This window comes from Vulpes vulpes, chromosome 4 (assembly GCF_048418805.1).
Source record: "Vulpes vulpes isolate BD-2025 chromosome 4, VulVul3, whole genome shotgun sequence".
NCBI lineage: Eukaryota > Metazoa > Chordata > Mammalia > Carnivora > Canidae > Vulpes > Vulpes vulpes.
In genome coordinates this window covers 82,680,278-82,703,144 of record NC_132783.1, presented here as the reverse complement: position 1 = coordinate 82,703,144, position 22,867 = coordinate 82,680,278, and the positions used below count along the sequence as shown (strand labels likewise).

Below are 22,867 nucleotides of genomic sequence, written 5' to 3'. Positions count from 1 at the left end.
CACTCTCCTCCACCCTAGCTCATTGGATCAGGAGTTGATGCCCAACCTAGGTTGGACCAGTCATATTTCTCCATAAGAAATTTGAAATTGGGACTAGAGACAGTCGGTCTCTTTTGGTGGTTGAACTATAATGTATCCTCCAGAACTCCAGGGTAATGGCTTCTGCCCACTGTGTAGACACATGAACCACCCAGAAGAAAGGCTAACAGTAGAGACCAAAGCAGCTGCCCAGAAATGAGAGCATGCCAACTTTCTAGTTCTGGCTTTCAGTCCTTTCTCAGCCATGAGCTGCCTTGGTCTCCTAGGGTTCCTAAATTTCTTTTTTTTTTTGTTGAAGCTAGCTGGAGTTGGTTTCCATTATTTGCAACAAAAAGAAGCCCTAGTACAACAAAAAAAAAAAACTAAAAATAATGACCCCCAAACATGCCCAGACTTTATGGAAAAAGACTTGGTGGTCACTGATCTCATATAGAGGATGAACAAACTTCAGATGACTTCCAGGTGCCTTGTAGGGTATCACAGTTAGTCTCGATTATTCTTATTATCTGCCATGTTGGAAGAACCTTATGCTTAAGCGGGAAACATTCCTAATTAGCTCTTTTTAAAAATTAAAAGACTACCACATAATTGAAAAGTACCTTCTATGTCCCTGAAGTTGCTTTAAGAAAACAAAGCAAAATGAAAAACTAACATTTAATAAAAGCAATCTTAATTAGCTGGGTGACTTAAACAAACAAAAACAAAAAACTTCAGCACTGAGTAATTTGGCACATAACCTCACTTGATAGTTTCTCTTTGGTACTTAAAATATGTCATTGGCCCGCCAGGGACAGCTCAACACTTTGTTAATAACCTAGAAAATAATAGAAATAGGGGCACTGGGCAGCCCTTGTGGCTTAGCGGTTTAGCGCCACCTTCAGCTCAGGGCGTGATCCTGGAGACCCAGGATCGAGTCCCACGTTGGGCTCCCTGCATGGAGCCTGCTTCTCCCTCTGCCTGTGTCTCTGCCTCTCTCTGTGTCTCTCATGAATAAATAAATAAAATCTTAAAAAAAAAAGAAAGAAAGAAAGAAATAGGGGCGCTCCTGGGCTGCTCACTAGGTTGAGTGAATGACTCTTGGTTTTGGCTCACGTTATGATATCAGGGTTGTGGATTGAGCCCAGAGTTGGGCCTTGGGCCCCATGCTCAGGGTCTGCTTGAGATTCCTCCCTCTGCCCTTCCCCCCACTGGTGTGCTCATGCTGTCTCTGGTGCACGACTCTCTCTTCTCTCTGTCTCTCTCTAAAGTAAATCCTTAAAAAAAATATAAAGCAAGTTCTGTTTCTCTTTCTCACCATTGTCACCATAAAAGACCTTAATGACTTTTATTTTCCTATTCTTTGGGGGAAAACATGTTTCTTTTTTCTTTTTCTTTTTTAATAAGGAGTGTGATACTGATGTGTACTTGCCTTGTAGATACTTTGCCTTTCATCTGCCTGTGATTAGACCCATCATTTCTTCCGACTTTCTGTATTAAAGCTTCAATGAGCTACCTATTCGTGAGCCTCAGTCTCCCCATCTTCCTTCTATTGGTCTTCTTAGCTTGCCACTCAATTTAACTTGAATTCTAATTCTTGTATACTGTGTTCTACTCTTTGGCTCTCCATTTTCTGTTCTAAAAAATTGGCAGTTTCCAACATCATTTTTAGTGTATTGAAAAATATTAACCATTCCATAGAACCTAAGGAGTTCATTGCCTACACAGTGACTTTCTGAATGGTCAGAAATAAAATGAGTGATAAGATTAAGCCAGCCAAAAAGGAATCAGTCATTTCAAGTGAGATAAACTGAGATTTGAGGTCTGGAGACCAAAGAATAGAATGTATTTCTAATTTTACATGTAATGCCCTTGAACTATAGTTTTCTTTTTTGTTGTTGTTGTTTTTTTGTTTTTAAGATCTTATTATTTATTTATTCATGAGAGACAGAGAAAGAGGCAAAGACACAGACAGAGGGAGAAGCAGGCTCCTCGCAGGGAGCCTGATGCAAGACTCGATCCCCAGACCCAGGATCACAACCTTAGCTGAAGACAGATGCTCAACTGCTGAGCCACCCAGGCATCCCTCAACTATGATTTTTTTAGGTATTTTCTGAATAAAGTAGAAAATTGAGAATATGCAACTTAATATTCAGCTCAGTTCATATGGGTAAACATAGATATAACCTTAACAATTTTTTTATTTTAGTGTAATAAACCTGTGTTTCTCTTGGTTAAACTATTTGGCTTTTATAGAACATAGGGTCCTGATGACGGATTCCTTGAATCCAGCCTTTTTACTAACCCAGCCACAATGATTTTTTCATGTCTTATGTCTGGGCTGCTGAAGTTCTTATAGAAAACATCAACTGATGACTATTTGATTCTGTCTCCTCCTGAGTATAAACTGACAGTGTAACTTATAATTACCTGGGCTTTTTTTTTCATATTTATTAGGAATATGCATACTTCTGTGATCTTAAAACCAGCCTGTAGTCATGGGCTTGTTAAATCATTTTTTTGTATAAACAGTATAATGCAGTTTCATCATGGCTATAATCATGCCAGTAATATACATCCATTGAGACTTACTTTATTTTATTATTATTTTTTTAATTTAATTTTTTTATTTTTAGAGAGGGGGTTGTGGCAGAGGGAGAGGGAAAATCCCAAGCAGGCGCCACGCCCAGGATGCAGCTTAATGGGCTCAATTTCTGTGACCTTGAGATCATGATCTGAGCTGAAATCAAGAGTTGAATGCTTAGCCAACTGAGCCACCATGTGCCCTTCCATGTAGAGTAATTTTAAAATCTACCAGACCGTGTTGTAGTACTGATTTTGTCCCATTACTCTTCAAATCTCAGGTTCCTCTTACATAAATGGAGACTCTAGCTATTACACCTATCTTGGGGTAATTATGAGACTCAAATAAGAGAATGAATAGGAAACATTTTGTACATTATTATCCCTCAGTCCAATTGTTTGTGTCCTGTATGTAGTAACTACAGAGCTTATTCTTAGAGCTCCTATTTCCATAATTTTTTTGCATAAGCCCAGCTTTTATGGGAAAAGAAAGTTTATGATTTAACTTTTCATGCCCTAAGCATAGTTCCACTCCTGCCTCTGTTCCTCCTCATAAACATGCAAAAAGTGTGTGTGAAGAGGAAAAAGGAGAGTTAATAGAAATACTGAGTTTTTCTTTCCTTTCTCAATATTTTTATGTATTGTCTTTATAAAGAACAGAAAGTTTCTCTTTAAACACAGCTGAAGCAAAAATAAATAAATAAATAAATAAATAAATAAATAAATAAATAAATAAATAAACAGAGCTGAAGCTAACCGAAGCAAGTGTGACCCCCAAACTATTATTTGGAGCTAACATTTATTGTTATTAATAATACTATTACCAATAGCTGACATTTAATCTATTCTAGTATGTGCTAGGTAGGCATTGTACTGCCATATTTCATGGAATCTAAAACATAAACAGTGGAAAAAAGAAAAAAAGTCCCACAAACTGTAGGAAGATGGATCATTATTTTATGTGCCACTAAGAAAGGAAAAAAAAAAGCTGTCAAGTAAATCATGACAAAAATGCTTTCTTTACACCAAAAATATTTGGCTAAGACCTATTAAAATGTGCTTGTAAGTTTAGATATATTATGTGTCATTCTTATATACACATAAAAGGGAATTATAAGCAAAATAGATTGGTCTAAAACTTCATCATATTCAAAGTCCAACTCTTATAAATTTCTCTTTGACTCAAAATCTGTGTTTTTCCACACAGTACTGTCCTTTGAGCCATCAAGAGCATTAGTAATGTAGCATTTCTTAAAGGAATACTCCACTTTTACCTGGGATTTTCTTCTGAGCCATGGATGCCCGTTCAACACACACTGATGTACTCATACAGCCAGTGACAACATTACAGCTGCTGCCTAGCCAACATCAGTTGTAAAAACATACTGAGTTTAGAGATATTAAAATGCAAAAAATGTAAATAAGTAAATACATCTTAGAAAAGATAAATTGGGGTGATTATTTCTCAAGTATTATCTAACTTAACTCTCACAATAATCCCAAGAGAAAAGTATGTATTACACCCATCTTACAAACAAGGGAAAGGTTAAATTAATTGCTCAGGAGGTCATGGTGGATAAGTGATCAAGAAATACTAAACTCAAGTCAATCTACATAGCCTAAATTCTGCCACTGAAATATACAGCTTCATTTATATTCCCCATTATAATTAAGAACTCTGATGTGGATGCAGGAGGGCTATCCTAATCCTTCCAGAACTGGGGGTGGGACCTCTGGATGGTGCAGTTGGTTGAGTATTGAACTCTTGGTTTTGGCTCTAGTCGTGATCTCGGGTTCATGAGATCAAGCCTTGTGTGGGACCAGTGCTCTGTGTGGGGCCTGCTTGGGATTCTCTCTCTCCTCCTCCCTCTGCCCCTCCCCCCTTCCATGCACACATTCTCTCTCTCAAATAAATAAATAAGTCTTAAGAAAAAGAAAGGAAAAGGGAGTATACAGTGCTGCATAAAGTATTTCTCAGAGGCTATCAAACTAGAAGTTTAGTGAATAAAGACTAAATGAAAAGATTCCTACAAATATCTTCAACCAACTGTAGATACTATGATCTAGTCTTCTAATTCAGATGGGTGGGTCTCTGTGTTTTGATAAAATATTCTCATTTTCCTAGTGGACTAACATATGGCTATAATGATTTTTCAACATTATCCTGGCTTGCATCTTATGAAAACTGATGATATGGTAATTTTCTAATGTCAAGTGACAGAAACTTTACTGATGAGTTTTTGTGGAACAAATTAATGTACCTGTCATTCTCACCTAATCTATCATTTCAGCATAGTTTCAGACTCTGAGTACAAATTGTTTTGGCCTGTGGAGTCTGGCATCACCTGTCTTGTCTGCATCCTTTGCTTGATTTACCTATTCTTATTGTTTCTTTTAGTTTGTTAGATGCAAGCTAAGTTTTACTGAGAAATTTTATACAGTTGACCCTTGAACCTGGGGGTTATGGGTAGTGTGACCCCTCACCCCATGCAGTCAACAATCTGCATATAATTTTTGACTCCCCCAAAACTTAACTACTAACAGCCTACTATTGACCAGAAGCCTTACCAATAACAAAAAGAAGCGATTAACACGTATTTTGTATTTTATATGTATTATGTACTCCACTCTTACAACAAAGTAAGCTAACAAAAATAAATTGTTATTAAAATCATAAGAAAAATAAGTAAATAAGATCATAAGGAAGAGGGGCACTGGGCTGGCTGAATCAGTAGAGCATGCAACTCTTCATCTCAGGGTCATGTGTTCAAAGCCACTGTTGGGCATGGATCCTACTTAGAACAAGAAGAAGAAAATCATAAGGAAGAGAAACTACATTTACAATCTTATACTGTATTTATTGAAAAATTATGGGTATAAGTGGACCTTTGCAGTTCAAACCCATATTGTTCAAGGGTCAACTGTATATAACGACTCAGATAAAGAAGCAAATGGAGCTTCATAGCAGAACCCACATCTAATCATACCCTTGAAACTCTTAAGGGGAACTTTAGGATTTTTTTTTTTTTACCTGGGATTAATTACAAATTCTAAAGAAGTTGCACAGTCTCTCCTTAGGTATTCAAGAGTGTAGGCTGGAAAGCGTGTCTTCTCCTACTAGATGATAAATACAGAATTGGTAGGTGATCTTATAAATGATGGAGAGATTTAATCAGTCAACCAAAATTATTCGTTGAGCACATGCTGTGTGGCACAGCTCTGGGTATGACATAGTAAAATATACAAGGCATATATTCTGGGACACCTGGGTGGCTCAGCAGTTGAACATCTGTCTTTGGCTCAGGGTGTGATCCCGGAGTCTGGGGATAAAGTCCCGCATCAGGCTTCCCTGCATGGAGCCTGCTTCTCCTTCTGCCTATGTCTCTGCCTCTCTCTTTGTGTCTTTCATGAATAAATAAATAAAATCTAAAAAAAAAAAAAAAACCAAAGCATATTTCCTTCAAAAAGTGTGTAATGTTATGAGACAGATATAGGCACTTTAAAAAACAAAGGATAATATAAGATAAAGCATACTTTCCTATGAGATCTAGACCTTACTTACTGTAGGAGCACAGAAGACTCAGGAAAGTTGAGTGTGTTTTGGAATAATCAGTAGAACCATAAAGAGACATTAAGTTCATTGGAAGATAGGGTTTGTGTTGCCAGATAAGAAGGAGAACAACATCCCAGGGAAAATAACATAAAGAAAAACCCACAGGCACCTGGGTGGCTCAGATAGTTGGGCGTCTGATTTTGGCTCAGATCATGATTTCAGGGTCCTGGGATTGATTTCCAGTCCGGGCTTGGTGGGGAGTCAGCTTCTCCCTCTCCCTTGGGCTCTCCCCCTGCTTATGTTCTCTGTGTCTCTCTCAAATGAATAATTTTTTTAAATTTTTTAAAAGAAAAACCCAAATGCTGAGCATAAAACAAGCCTTTCTCTGGAGCCATGCGGGATTCCAAGTCCTTTCACAGCTGATGAACGTTTCCTTTGGGATACAAAAGGTCTGAAATTGATCAGATTCCCCTTGCTATGGAAAGGCTTTTGTGTTTATATTTTATCACTATGAAAAAGCATTAGGCACATGATCATCACAGCTTGGAGGACATGTTGCATATTTTAGTGAGTTGATGGCTAATTTACATCATGCTGGGGCCCACTAAAAATTAATATCCTTCTTTCCTCTGTTATGCAAGTTTCGATATTCTGACCATTTGCCAGTGATTACTGCCTACTGACTTAGAGAGTTTTCTCCCATTATAATAATGGGAGAAAATTACCCATATTCTTGTGTAAAAATGGTAACATGAAGAAATTGGTGCCTCTGTCCCCAAGATTGGTATTAAAAGGTATTTGATTTGGTTTTTAATTTTTTCACTTTTCCTTTTTTTTTCTTTTTGGATCATGTAACTTTTTAATCTTTATTCTATTGATATGATATATTACATTAATTGATTTTCAAGTGTTAAACTACCTTTTCATTTATGGGATAAATTCCACTTAGTTATATTGTATAATCCTTTTTATATGTTGCTAGATTTGGTTTGCTAGTATTTCCCTGAGACTTCTTTTTCTTTATTCAGTCACTCACTATGATGAGGAAATGATCCACTGTGAATACACCAAGGCCAAAGTAAATTGTATATCTTACCTGTCATCATTATTTTTTAACAGCTTTTCACACTGGCTGCTGCCTTCCACAGTTTGCCACACCTTTAGGTAAAGTCAGCACATCACGCCTTGTAGAGTGGTCATTAAGTGTCAAGTAATGAACAAGCTAAATCTTCAACTCTTTTATGAATGCTGACATGCTGTCAGCAATGCTAGGACAAAAACAGTATGGGAAAATGTTGTATTTTTCACCTTGACAGTAGATCCCAGAGAGCTATCTACAGAAATGATGAAGTCAGAGGAAAACAAACAGGAAAACACTGACATGCAGTGAAAGGAAACAGCACTTTGCTTTCCTATTACAATTAGTCCTTGGTTCTTATCTCCTAAAATTGGAGCTTTTATATTTTTTTCCAACAGTCAGAGTCTGTCTCCAAAACTCTTGTGATCTCATATGAAAAGAAGAATGTCCTTGAACTCTGAATAATGCTGAGCCTCAACTCTCAAAGGAATATATTAACACAAGACAGATTTTTTTTCTGTTGCTGTGAATTAGAATAAAATGGTTATTGAAAGCAGAAATTGGATATGATAAGATCTGCTTGCTGAAAGAGTTATCTTAAAGGGAAAAATAACTTCCGACTAATCCTATGAAACAATTCTATGTGGAAACATTAACTTCATAGATTGATTGGAATATTAAATAGCACTTAATTTTGCCAGAGTCTGACTTGTTCATATTAATCAAAGTCTTAGGGAAAAATAACCACATGAATTTTGTGTAATTCAAAATGCCATGTGAGTTAATATATGGGAAACACTTAGAACAGGACCTGGCACATAACAAGTACTATATAAATGTTTGCTATTATGAATGATAGAGTATGGATTATTCTTTAACAACCTAAGGAATTTTTTCAAACAAGTGTACTAGCCCTTTTATACTTTCTTTTCTTTGGAGCTGAACTATGTTTTTTTTCCCTTGCTTTCTCCTTTGCTCAGTATTTGGTTATATACCAGGGTGCCTGGGTAGCTCAGTCAGTTAAGTATCTACCTTCAGATCAGGTCATGATCTTGGGGTCCCTGCTTAGTAGGGAGTCTTCTTCTCCCTTTTTCTCTGCTCCTCCTCCAACTCATGCTTCCTCTCTCTTTCTCCCCTCTCAAATAAATAAATAAAATCTTTAAAATTAAATATTTGGTCATATACCTTTAAACAAAACAAAACAAAAAAGGAAGTTAACTGGACTGAATTAACTTGAGATTATTCAGTTTAAATGACCCCATGTTAGTCTAAATTCCCAAACATTCAGGCTAGTTACAAAGTCAGCAAACTGGAGGACTTTTTAAAACAAACTTAGCTGATAATCTCCTTTTTTGGATTTAATCATTTTGTGTGGTATTGAGAAATATATTTTAATATTTTGTTTTCTTTTTTTCCTTAAGATTTATTCATTTGAAAGAGAGAGAAAGCAAGAGTATGAGTTGGAGGGCAGAGGGAGAGAGGGGGACAATCTCAAGCAGGCTCCATGCTGGGCAGAGCCCAATGTGGGTCTTAATCTCATGACCCTGATATCATCACCCTACATCACGACGTGAACCAAAACCAGGAGTCAGACACTCAACTTACTGTGCCACCCAAGTTCCCGTTTTTTGTTTTTTTTTAAAGAAGAAACCATAAATTGATGCTTAGCCTCTTATCTCACAAAGGAAGAATTGCTGGATAAAAACCAGTGAAACAATTCATAAAGAAAAAGGTCCATGCATTTCACTGTAATGAAGATTTAAAGCTTGTATGCATTAAAAAAATAATAAAACTTCTGTTCATAGAGCAAACTTAAAACTATATTTTAAAAGAGCAAATATTTTTAATCTTGTAAATTAATGAGACAAATATGAGCATTTCTACTAAAAAAATAGGCAAAGAACATAAAAAATTAAAAGGAAGATATAGAAATGACCAGTACACATTAGAAAAATGGTCAGCCTCACTAGTAATCAAAGAAATATTCATTAAGGTAAGTTACCATTTGAAGTATCTGGGTGGCTCAGTTGATTGAGCATCCAACTCTTGAGTTTGGCTTGGGCCCTAATCTCATGGCTCATGAGATCAAGCCCAGAGTGGGGTTCCTTTCTCAGTGGGAGTCTGCTTGGATATTCTCTCCCTCTGCCCTTTCCCCTACTTGTGCTCTCTCTCACTCTCTCAAATAAATAAATAAAATCTTTAAGAAAAAAATAAGTTACCATTTTCCCCCAGCAACAATTTTTTTTTATTATCATACCTAATATTGTCAAACGTACTAAGAGATATGTATTCTCATGTACTACTGGGACTATAAATTGATATAGCTTCCTGGAAATTAATTTGGTAATATGAACCAAGAACATTAAAGAGTTTATACCTACCACTTTTAGACAAACTAAATTGGCAAAAAATAAAAAGTGTGACAATACCAAGTGCTGAAGATGAGAAGCTAGGGGAACTCTTATACATAGCTAATAAAAGCACTGGAGATTCTTCTGATATTTTATAATAAATAATAATATATAAAATATATTTTTAATATGTAATACATAGAGACCAAAAATATATGATCAAAATAATATATAAAATATAATATGTAAAATATAAAAATAATAAATATTATAATAATTGAATATTCATAAGCCAGCAGTTCCATTTCTAAATACATACCCTGGACTAGGAATTCTTATTCCTGTTTCACAGACACTAATAGAAGAATGTTCATGATAGCATTATTCGTAATAGCAAAAAAAGCTGACAATAACTCAGATATCCATTTATAGGAAAACTGATAGTGGTACTTTCAAACAGCAGAAATCTATAACAGTAAAACCAAAAGAAGTACACATAAATGTGTCAACATCAATAAATCTTAGAAACATAACACTGAAAAAAATACATATAACACTGAAAAAAACTAATTATGAAAGAATATAATCAGTATGATACCATTTTATGAAGTGCAAAAGCAAACAGAAATAACAAATTGGTTAGGGACACAAACGTGTTATAAACTAAAAAAAGAACAAGGCAATAGAAAAATCGAGGGATTACTGAAAAAAAAAAAAAAAAGAAAAATCGAGGGTAGTTACCTCTTACAGGAGAGCAAGAGATGAGCTTCCACCATTGTGCTAATTCTTCCTCTCTCAAGTTAACTGGAAGGTTCATGGTGTTTTTATTATTATTATGCTTCATAACTTGTCTGTTATGTAAATTATTTTGTATATATCAAATATTCATAATTTCAAAGAGCTTATAGAGTCTTCATGATTCTATTTTTATTTTTATTGTTTTTTTAAAGATTTTATTTATTTACTCATGAGAGACACAGAGAGGCAGAGACACAGACAAAGGATAAGCAGGCTCCATGCAGGGAGCCCGATGCGGGAGTCGATCCCAGGACCCCGGGATCACACCCTGGGCCGAAGGCAGGCGCCAAACCGCTGAGCCACCCAGGGATTCCCCAATGATTCTATTTTTAGAGATCAATCCAAAAACAATGAAAAAATAAGTGCAGAAAAAGTTTATCTCAATGGTGGTATTTATTGTGACCCCAGAGTAAACAATCTAGATATCCAACACTGTTGGATCAAGATTATATATAAATATCAAGATATTTATATCTTGCCCTATTCAAGAAAGGATTTCTTTTTTTACAATTTTATTTTTTAAATAATCTCTACATTCAACGCGAGACTCAGACTCAAAACCCTGAGATCGAGAGTTACATGCTCTACCACCTGAGCCAGCCAGGCACCCCAAGAAAGAACTTTAAAAGGCCTTAAAAAATACATTCAGTGAGACAAAAGTTAATTAAAACTTGCTGAGAAATGAAAGTTAAAGGAAGAAGGTAAGAGAAAGCCAAGAGTAAGATTATTATGACCAATATAAATTATAAAGTCTCCTGTTCTTATTAGAGGAGGCCACAAATTTTATTCTAAGTTTCCAGTAACCAGGATAAAAAGGGAAAGATGATTCATGGTGCTTTTAAGATAAGAGCAAATCAACTGTGCTGATTGAGACCAGAGGGAAATTTCCCCCCAGATTCACTGTGCAGGCAAGTTATTTAAATTCTGTGTTTTCTTGCCTATAAAAATAGAATAATAACAGTACCTGTTATATAGTGTTGTGAGGATTACATAAGGTAAGTTCCCAAGACAGCACCTGCCAGGTGGTAATAATCATTCAAATAGATTACTGATTAGCGGTAATGAATGACATTCTCGAGAGTGTTCTTACAGAAAACACTGTCATGGCGGCAGTGGAGAGGAGAAATTGAAATCCTCTCAATAGGACAGTGCTGTGAATTAATTTTCTGGTGTTTTGTCTGTACTCCTTCAGTACATGTTTATCAGGCACATCCTTTACGCATGTTTCCTGACAATAGATGGCCAGGATATAGGATTTACGTAGTGTTCTGCTTCAGCCAACTGTCAGTAGTCTAAACTTGAAATCATTCTAATGTGTTTTAAAGAATAAAATTTGTTGCATTTACTTTTTCAGCTTTCCAAATGTGAAAGTAATTTTCCGTGATCAGAGACTGACCAAACACAATTATGAGAAGAGCAGTGAGAAATAGTAATTGAACTTAGTTAACACCTACCAAGAACAGAATAACCAATTGAGGCTTTTAGCTTCCTGGACAGGGATATCATGGTGATAAAAATATTAATTGCTACATTTAATGAATGCTAACTATGCAGCAAACTCTGTGCTAATTTCGTTGTATATATTACCTCATTTAAACCTTCCAACACTTTGAGGTTGTGAATATTCTCTCCGTTTTTTTTATTGTTGTTGTTGTTGTTGTTTTGGTGGGAAGATTTTGAAGCCTTGGAGTAAGCCACTTAGCCAAAGTCACAGCAGCAAGTATAGGGTCAAGCCAGAATTTGAACTCAACCTTGCTGATTCTAAAGTCCTTGTTCGTAGTCACTTTAATATGTTACCTTTCACAGAATGAAACCAAAACTTACCCTACCTTGAAACTCCTTGTTCCAGATCTAAAATGTTTTCCCCTGACACCCTCGGTCAAGTACACTCTGATTTTTACTATCCTGTAATAAGTTTATGTATCAATCTGGTTATCTTCCTGGTTTTGACTATCAGACTGAGAAATTAGCCTTTTTCTGGTCTAACTATATGACTGATACTCATGCCATGTAGTGTCTTCATTTGGTCACCACCCTGGACTTAAGAATAGTTTTAAAATGGAAAGTACCCTTGGTTTTGAAGTAGAAAAGTTCAGCAGTTTAGTAATCTATAATCTCATGGTTCTAGACTCTGAGGATTATTTTGGCCCTCACTGAACACACTGAACCATGTTGCCTCCATTCCAAATTGTGGGCTTCTTCCTCAGCTTGCCAGTTAGCCAAAAGACAACAATATTAGTGTTGACAGTGAAGATGCAGTTTATATTTAATGATCAAGGAAACTCAGGCTCTGGGCAATTTGACCTGGGGCTCTCTGAAGTTCCCTACCAACTACAGAAACAGATTTCCCATTCAAACTATGACATGTGTGTGTCATGCTCACTGAGTGTGTTTGCAGTAGAGAGAACATGGCCTGTCACTGTTTTTACTTTTGGTAGGCATAACAGACAGTTGTTCTGAGACTCCTGGTAGGAGTAGCAGCAGCATGATGAAGATCTCAAAAGACAAATAAATACTTGGGGCCCCTGGCTGGCTCCAGTCAGTAGAGCATGTGACTCTTGATCTCAAGGTCATGAGTTCAAGCCCCATGTTGGGCATAGAGATTACTTTAAAAAAAAAATCAAAAGACAAATACTGTCATGTTGAAAAACATAGATGTGTTCAGCTCAGTGGCTTAAGATTACTCTGTATTAGTTGCATTGTGCAGTTCAGAAACTAGAAAAAGCCTATCACATGAAAATTATCCCTCTGAAATACTTGTATAGGGGCAGGATTTACTCTAGGGGGTAAATAAAATCTCCTGAAAGATTACTGTATGAAAGAGAATAAGGTTGAAGTTTACATTTGTTGAGATAGACTAACATCGAAAGTCTGTAATAAATCAAGATCCATTTGCAAATACTGATTTCCTTTCCCTTTTGTGACTTTTTAAATCTTGTTTTTGGCTTTTGTTCATAATACATGTTTTTTTCTCTTTCTGCTTCCCATATTCCTTAAATCATTTCATCTAGATATATAGACCATCTGTCCTTCCAAAAGGCTATTCCTTCTCTCAACAAGGGGCAGGGGTGGGAGCAAGAGACATAATATGGAAAGAAAGCCAGGAAAAATCTCATGGACAGTTTTTTGGCTCCACTTCCCTGGCCCTTCTTTGCAACCCCCTGGGGAACAACAGGGAGCCAACAGCTTGTATCCATTTGAGAAAGTGGCAGTGGCTACAGAAGAGAAAATACTAGGCTGTTCAGCTCTCTTCCTAGACAAGAAAAGCAATGCAAATGGTCGATGGTGTGCTGGAATGCACACAATTCTGTGCCACAAGAGCAAATAGATTGGAATTTCTTGTCATTGAAGTGGAACATAAGAGGATTTAAGTGAAATGGAAGCTAGTCATTTGAATTGCTTCCAAATACACAATTGGCAAATCTCTACATTATGATAATTTTGTAATAACCTATGTCTTTCCAAAAAGACGGTCTCATGACCTGGGGGATTACGTGCACCCTGTGCTCCAGGACTTGCACCCACAGGATTTTATAGGCTTATGTTACACACTTCATCCCAAGAGCTGTGTGATGTCTAGCTGTAGCCCGTGAAAATGTAGCCCCAGTGAATATCCTTGAGAAATTGCCTTTGAAGCTCCCTAGCCTCAGCCTAGGAGGTCTTCAGCTAATAAAAGTTGTGAATAGGGGATCCCTGGGTGGCACAGTGGTTTGGCACCTGCCTTTGGCTCAGGGCGCAATCCTGGAGACCCAGGATCGAATCCCACGTCAGGCTCCCGGTGCATGGAGCCTGCTTCTCCCTCTGCCTATGTCTCTGCCTCTCTCTCTCTCTGTGTGTGTGTGTGACTATCATAAATAAATAAAAAATTTAAAAAAAAAATAAAAGTTGTGAATAGCACGTTAGTTCAAGCCAGTTTCCATTTGCCATTTTGTATGTAAAGAGAAGCCACTCTCTCCCACCTCCTCCAGTTGTGTTAAGATCCCAGATACAAGGCAGCCTTGACTCAGAGGAGCCTTAAAACCTAAAAGGAGAAGTGCTCTCTGAAATCAAATTACAGAGGAGGTAGTAGCTTTGAAGCTTCATGGAGCTTTCATATTTCATGGAGCTGAGTTTTCATACTTCATGGAGCTGAGTTTTAGAGTTTTTAGGCCTTTTGAGGTTCCAACCCCATAAAAATAATAACAATAATAGAACCCGTTGTCCAAAGTCATGTCTGAGTTCTCAAAAGAACATTAATAAAAATATTAATTTGAACATTAGAATTGTCACTTGGAAATTTCTACTGGAAATTGTCTTTGAAAAAATCACAGAGGTGAGGCTTTCTGCTCCTGTGGAGAGCAGACTAAGACGGGCCTTTCCCAAGCCTGGAGCAAGCTGCTGCTGCTGCTGCCAACACTATAAACAAGAAATATTTCACCCTTGAATCTCTCATGTAGGATAAAGCTTCAAATTCATCTAATTCAGATATATGAAATTTCTCCATGGTTGTGAAATCTCCCAGAGAAAGAAAATGAGCACCCAAAATTGTGAAGGCCTGCCTGAGGGAGCAGGGACCACCACTTTGTTTCCCTTGCCTCTTAAAGCCCCTAGGTGATCTGTGCATCTCCAGCTTCTGCCCAGGGACCACCTTTCCCTGAAGATCTGATGTAAACATTACAGAAAGTATTCCCATTTGCAATAATGTTATCAGTCGTCCGTTTCGTTTCAGGAAGGGACATTGAACCATAATTCAAACTTAATTAGAATCCTGAAAACTTTTGATATTGTCAAACATTAATCAAAAAAACTAATCAGCTCTTTAGAAATGATAGGGTAGCAAAAATGAAATATTGAGTAGTTGAATTTAAAAAAAAGAGGCCTTAATATTGACAATGTTGATTTCTTTGTAAATAGTTTTGAAGTTTTGCTTCAAGGGCAGTTTCCAATAGTTTTAAATATGATTAAGCCCGGGGCACCTGGGTGGCTCAGTTGGTTAAACAGCTGCCTTTGGCTCAGGTCATAATCCTGGGGTCCTAGGATGGAGCCCCACGTTGGACTCCCTGCTCAGCAGGGAACCTGCTTTTCTCTCTCCCTCTGCCTGCTGTTCCACCTGCTTGCGTTCTCTCTCTCTGTCAAATAAATAAAATCTTTTTAAAAAAATAAGTATGACTAAGCCCAATAGTCCTGTTAGTTTGTCCAAAACAACGCAGTGCTGTCCCATAGGATGAATATGTACCATTGGTTAGAAGGATGAAATAGTGTGATATTGAGATACAGTCTGTGGATGCAGACAGAGCTGAGTTTGAATCCCAACTCTGCCACATGGTTGCCTTGGTTTTCTCATTTGTAAAACGGAGCTGATAACATCTACTCCATAGTGTTGTTAAGTGATTAAATGAAGGGATATATGGGGGAAGTTCCTGGCCCATAGTACATACTCAGTAAATGGTTGCTGATGTTAAAATGTAGCTCTTGTGTCCTGTTCTCACTAGCGAAGGTGTATGTATAAGTCAAGTTAACCATACTAACTGAGGAGATAAGAATAAGATAAGAGTATTTCACTCTTAGCTACATACTTCCTTATTTTGTCCCATATGTAAGTCTTATCTCCCTACTAGGTGGTAGTGAAGTTCTGGAGGACAATATCATCTCCTTCTTTACTCCACAATGATTAACAGTGCTAGAGAACTAGTAGACATTCAGGAAATGTTTGTCGACATGACCTTACTTGGCAATGTCTTATGTCTTTCTACACCCCTCATATGAGAACAGGATTATGCCCTGCCATGTAAGAATCTTAAAATTTCCTGGTAATTGTTATTTTCCAATAAAACTATGGGGATATTTTACCATTTTCAAATTGTTTTGTTTTCTAATTGGGTTCTGGCCCCATCTTTAGCCATTTTGTTATTTATACATATGTAAGTATCATTAACACTGCAGCTGGCACTATAATAACTTTCCTGTCTCCAATTTTTTTAGGTGATAAGGAGGGGCAGAGGGAGAGGGAGAGAAAAAGAATTCCAAGCAGGCTCTATACCCACCATGGAGCCCACATGGGGCTCAATCTCATGACTCTGAGATCATGACACGAGCTGAAACCAAGAGTCAGCTGACTGAGCCACCCAGGCGCTCCTTCCTGTCTCCATTTTTTTTTCTGTCTCCATTTTTAAATGAAAATCTTCATTTTCTAATATTATTGAAATTAGCTAGAGGTCCTTTATACTTAACTTTTCCATCTGCATATTTAAGTATATTTAATGATTTTTCAGTAGTTTTGTGGTAAATAAACATATCTAATTAAGGCACTTTTCAAGCTCTATTGATGTCCTAGCATTTGATGACCATTTTGGGGAAAACCTAAAAATGTGTTACTTTTCTTTGAAATCCTTAAAAGTATGAGTATATAACAATATTAAGTACAGACTGAGGAACTGATAAGACTTTACAAATGTACAGTTGATCAAATTTATAATAATTAGCTTTTTTCAGAGTTGTTTTAATGGCAGTTAGCCTACTCAGATTTTCTACTTTTTGACTCAATTGAGGAGGTAATTAATTTTCTTAAAAATCTTCCATTTCTTGGGGCACCTGGCTGTTTCAGTTGGTTAAGTGTCTGACTCTTGATTTTGGCTCAGGTCATGATCTCAGGGTTGTGAGATCAAGTCCCGTTGGGCTCCACACTAGGCATAGAGCCCGCTTAAGATTCTCTCCCTCTCTCTCTGACTCTTCCTCCCCCTACCCCTGCCAAATCTTACATTTCTTGAGATTTAGGGTCATAACATAAAATTCTAAACTGAATTCATTCTCTTGGTGAGAATTATTATTAATCTATATTTTTTGTTGTATATAACTTGCCTTTTTTTTTTACAATTTTTCAGTTTTAATTTTGTGTGTTAGGATTTTCCTTTCTTTTTTGAATAAATCAGGCAAACTGAGGTTTTATGGGGACGTTTTGGGCAGTTGGAAGACCACTTTTGGCCATTCCTTCTAAGTTTCGATTTATCATGTTCCCATTCCCATTCATTTCTACCAGCACATAATTGCAGGTTTTGTGAAAGTTGTTTAGGAGTTTTGTGTCTGTGACTTCCACAAACATCCGTCATTAACTTCTAGTTTTTGGCATATTCCCCACTGTCTGAGAGCACCTCCTTACCATAATGAGGAACTTCTGCATAGCCCTCCCTCACCTCTAGCATTCAGTGCTCGTCTTCCGTCTTCCTGGTCTTCCTGTTCGAGAACTCAGCAAGTTTTTGGCAGTGTCCTCTACCATTTCCTGGGAGAGTGCACTTATTTCCCAGAGGGCAGGGGGATTTGAGTGTCAATGTTTGCTACATTCCTTCAATCTGGTCCCATCTGCTCCTTAACTAGCTGCCAGTCCTCTAAGTCTGTGACAGGTAGATGGTTTTCCCTAGTTTGAGTCCTAGGGGAGAATCGCCCTCCTTTGTCATTCCTTTGTTGATTATAATAAGTACTGGCAGAGTGTGATAATTAGCTTTTGAATTACCTCTGAGTAGCAGGTACATAGATGATTCAGAGAGCACTTATTACCAATAATATTACTCATGAATTGGAATGGAGTTTTAACATTGTTTTTATCCCCACAAGGATGCTCCTGCGCTGTAAGGTATGAAGCGTTACAGCAGCTCTGTTTTATGCAGGAGGATATTGAGGCCCAGAGTAGCCAGGTGACTTTCTTGAAGTCATAAATAGTGACAAAGCTGGGATAACACCCCAGATCTTCTGTTCCTGATTGATTTTTTCAAATCTTGGTGAGAATTATAGTTCAAAAATACAGCCTTGGTGGCCATAAGCTATTTTCTGTCATCCAATACAGTTGATCATTCCTCATTTCATGTCAAAATACTTTGCATTTGACCTCAAGAACACTCTGTTTCCCCCCCAGTTCGAACGCCATGACCCTGTGGATGGGAAAATTACTGAGCGGCAGTTCGGTGGCATGCTGCTGGCCTACAGTGGAGTGCAGTCTAAGAAGTTGACTGCCATGCAGAAGCAGCTCAAGAAACACTTCAAAGAGGGAAAGGTGGGTATCTTCATTTATAAGAAGCAAAGGAACCACGGGAAGATATGGCTGTATTGTAAAGGTACTAACATAATGAGAATGTCATGAAGCAAAGATGATAGCTAATCATCCCTGATACTTGAAAAAAAAAAAAATGAGCAGTGGACGAGGAAGAAGGGAGAGTCCAGAAAAAGCCTTGAGTTTCTTTTTCAGACAAAAGGTGGCACCAGGAACTAAGATTGAGAAATTAAACGGGGTGTCTGTCTGGCTCTGTCAGTTGAGAATGCAACTCTTGGATTCAGGGTTGTGAGTTGAAGCCCCACATTGGGCCTAGAACTTATTTAAAAAAAAAAAAAAAAAATTCCTGGGACGCCTGGGTGGCTCAGTGGTGTAGCACCTGCCTTCGGCCCAGGGCGTAATCCTGGAGTCCCAGGATCCAGTACCACATCGGGCTCCCTGCATGGAGTCTGCTTCTCCCTCTGCCTGTGTCTCTGCCTCTGTGTGTGTGTGTGTGTGTGTGTGTGTGTGTGTGTGTGTCATGAATAAATAAATAAAATCTTTAAAAATTAAAAAAAAATTCCAGAAAGTCTATCTGGAGAGAAATTAAAAAGAGACTGATCTACTGAGGAAGATAAAGAGTTTAACTATAGATATCTCGATTTAAGATACCTGTGGAGTATCCAGTTAGAGATGATTAGCAGGTACTTGGATATTCAGATCTACTTCAGATGACTCAGATAGGTTTGGGAATCATCAACACACTATTCAAGTTAAAGCCATAGGAACCTATGAGATTGCCTAAGAAGAGTATTATACAGAAAAGAACTGTACTTCTTTGGCCAAAGACAAAATCAAGTGGAATATTAACATTTAAACAGCACAGGAAGGAAACGGTTATAAAAACTAGTACAATTGAAGCCAACAAAATAATGGTAACAAGGGACAGAGAGGGTCCAGTAAAGTAAGATGATAAACAGCTATTAGCTTTTTGGTAAAATGGTAATAATTGATGACCTTTGGGAGCTGTTTTATTAGAGTGGAGGACATATTAGAATGGGAAGTAAGGAAGTAGAGAAAGAGGAAAAAAAGAAGAAAATGAGGAAGAGGGAAGAGGGGCTCCAGAAAGAAGGAAATAGAATACGTTCAAAACTCTGAGGCAGTATATTAGTCTGCTTGGGCTGCTACAACAAAACACCACAGACTGGGTGGCTTTAACAAAAGAAATTTTTTTTCCCACAGTTCTGGATGTTAGACATCCACAACCAAGGCACAAGCAAATTAAATTTCCAAGAAGGGCTCTCTTTTTGGCCTTTGGACAGCTGTCTTCTTACTATATCCTCATATGGCCTTTCCTTAGTTGTTTACAGGGTAGGAGACAGAGAGAAAGAGGGAGAGCAAGAGCCCAAAAGCATACATGCACACTAGCTCTCTGATGTTTCTGTCTTCTTTTAAGGACACTAATCCTGTCAGTTCAGAGCCTCACCCCTATGACCTCATTTAACCTTGTCTATTTGCTTAGAGGTCCCCCTTCTAATGTGGCCCCACTGGGGGTTAGGGCTTTAATGTATAAGTTTGGGGGTTGGGGTGATACATTGAGTCCATAACCAACAGAAAACACAAAGGTCTAGCACATGTGATGAACTGAAAGGGGGCTGTTGTGGTTGGAGCATACTAGCAAGAAGGAGAATGGCCTGAGAGGAGGTCTGAGGGTGAGATGGGGGCCAACGCATGCATGAGATGAGTTTGGGTTATATTCACAGCACAATGGGAAGTTATTAAAGGGCTGTGAGCAATGAAATGACATGGTTATACATATGTTTAAATAAATGGCTCTGCCTGCTTTATGAAAAATAGTTTGGAAAGGAGCAAGCATAGAAGCCAAAAGACTAAGATTATTAGAGAATTCAGGAAGAGATGACTGAGCATTTTGTGCACAGCATTGTGATTGGAGACCATGAGTTTGTAGCAGCACTAGTCAACACTGCTCTCTGATACCTTTGCACACCAGCTGTACCTGGTGCAGGAAGGGGCAGATGGTTTGAACTGAGTCAGCATCTGGGGTTTTGGCAGGGTGTGGGATGGACATACTGAAGCAGAAATCAGCAAAGAGGCATACCTCTTAACGATCACACACATACACACACATTCCACAGTGTCAGATCTTTTCATTCTCAGCCCCAATCCACTGGACTATTCCCACTGGGCCACTACCAAAGAAACTGACCTGGCTCTAAAAATATTTCTGTCCCCACAGCAGGCGTTCCCTCGGTGATGGGAGAAAACTCATCATTCACAGAAAGCGACAGAGAGCAGTCTTCTCTCCCAGAGATAACTTTCACACTGCTTAGTACCCAGCTTATATCTGTTGGAAATTGTAATTTCAGAAAATTAGTGACAAATGTTTAGGTAGATTTTTAGCCCCTATGCTGGAAGCACAGTGTTGTTTGCATTAGGAAACACTTCTTTCTACCAGACTAATTTTTAGCTAAGTTTGGTCCAGACATTTATTTGACCTTAAAATAATTATCTATCGTAATAGGCTAATTCATGTTTTACTATGAATTTATATTTCAAAGCAATAAATTGGGTGTTGGCGACATCTCCCTTGAAGGATTAGAGTGGCTTTGGGAGGAGTTGATGTAGGACCTGGAGACCTCGCAGAAGGGCTCTGAAGTATAAAAAGATAGATTTTTGTCAAAGGTTAAAAATCTGGGGTGCTAAATTACTTCAGGCCCAGAATTTCCAGGCTGCTTTAGCAAGGAGATTGACATTGATTGTCCTCTCATGTTGATTAAGTTTGTGAACATAGCAATTAACTAAAATGAAAGTTAATGAAGGGCCTTTGCTCCTAAGGTTATCAGTCCATCTCTCTAGGACCATGTCTCATTAAAGGGGAATCACCATCTGCTCCCTAATTCTTTCTTCTATTCCATTTGCATTTGTGAACATGAAAATTTAACTTTTCATTTGGCTCATACTAATCATTTTCTGTGTGGGCTTCTGTACAGACCTAGAAGACTGGCAGTCCTAGTGGTAGTATTAAGTAAATATTTGCGTATTGCTTAATGACTGTGCAATGTTTCACAGCCTTTCACATTTTTCTCTTTCTGTCTTTCCAGCAGCCCTGTTAGATCTTTTTTTTTCCCCCCCTTTAAGATTATAGAGATAGAAAGAGAAATGAATGACCCACCCAGAGTCTGGACTGATAGCCAAGGCTTTTTATTCCAGATCTTGTCTTGTCTTTTTTTTAAAAAAAAAAGATATTATTTATTTACTCATGAGAGACACAGAAGCAGGCTCACTGCAGGGAGCCCAATGTAGGACTTGATCCCAAACCCTGGTATCAGGCCCTGAGCTGAAGGCAGACGCTCAACTGCTGAGCCACTCGGACATCCCAGAACTTGTCCTTTCGATACCGAAGCCCTCCTTAACCATCCCCTTCCTCCAGAGCAGTGCATCTCAAGCCCGGTTGCCCAGTATCATTTGGGGAATTTTTCAGAAATGTGATTTCTGGGCCATCTTCAACTACATCAGGAGCTTAGTAGGTGAGTCCAGGCATCAATATTTCTTAAAAGGCTGCTGAGGTGATTCTCCTGTGCACTTCAGCTTGTGACCCACTGCTCTGGACAGGCTGCACTCCATCAGTGTCTCTAGATGTTTCGTCCCAGAGTAATAGTTGGAAGGATTGGGGAATCTGGAAAAATTGCTCTATTCATGCTATAAGTAACTGCTGTGTTTCTTATTTAACAAAGAAAGTAGACAGTTTCCTTTCTTCCTTTTTTTTTTTTTTTTTAATGGGGAACAAGGTTTGTTTGGGCTTTATTTTAAAAATTAGTCTCTATCATCTACCAGATTTTCCCTATTCCACTCAATATCCTTTTTCCTGTGAATAATTCTTCTAGGCCAAATCTGACTGAGCTCTAAAATTTGCCTGTTTTCTTTCCTCCAGATTGTCTTCTTCTCCTCATTAAAAGAAAGAGTTTTCTGAGACTTTATAAATGTAATTCACAGGGATGGTTCTCTATGCTTAAGAGCACAGAAGCTGCAAACTTTAATAATTTAGCAAATCTACTGAAGTCTGAATTGAAAATTATAGTCACTTCAATGTCAGACATTGCTATGTGTATGACACTAAGCCAGATGCTGTGAGAAAGATAAAAGATAAACAAAAACCATCACCTGTCCCAAGAAATACATAGTCTGTGATATTCAGTAAGAAAAAAAAATACAGATATATACACACAAAGAACTGTATAATTTCATATTCAGTAATTACTGAGCATACGCTGTGTGCTAAGCATTCTTATAAATACTGGGAATACAGTAATGAGAAAAACCAAGTCTGCCTCATAGAACTTAACATTCCTAGTGCAGGGAGACAGATAATAAATAATTATAGTACAAGGCAACTCACTCGACTTTGAACCTCTTGAGAGCAGGGTCTTACTCATTTTTGCATGTCCACAGTACAGTGAGTGTCCATAGGC

General features: G+C 37.8%; 1 protein-coding gene across 5 annotated transcripts in view; it reads left to right on the top strand.

The window, feature by feature from the left end:
- Positions 1 to 22,867, top strand: part of MICU1 (mitochondrial calcium uptake 1) — a 247,048-nt gene that overhangs the window by 187,883 nt on the left and 36,298 nt on the right. For all 5 annotated transcript variants that reach the window (XM_026004302.2, XM_072754993.1, XM_072754994.1 and 2 more), the window contains one exon: positions 18,264 to 18,401. In XM_026004302.2, the coding sequence (XP_025860087.2) occupies positions 18,264 to 18,401 (138 nt within the window). The remainder of the gene's footprint in view (positions 1 to 18,263; positions 18,402 to 22,867) is intronic.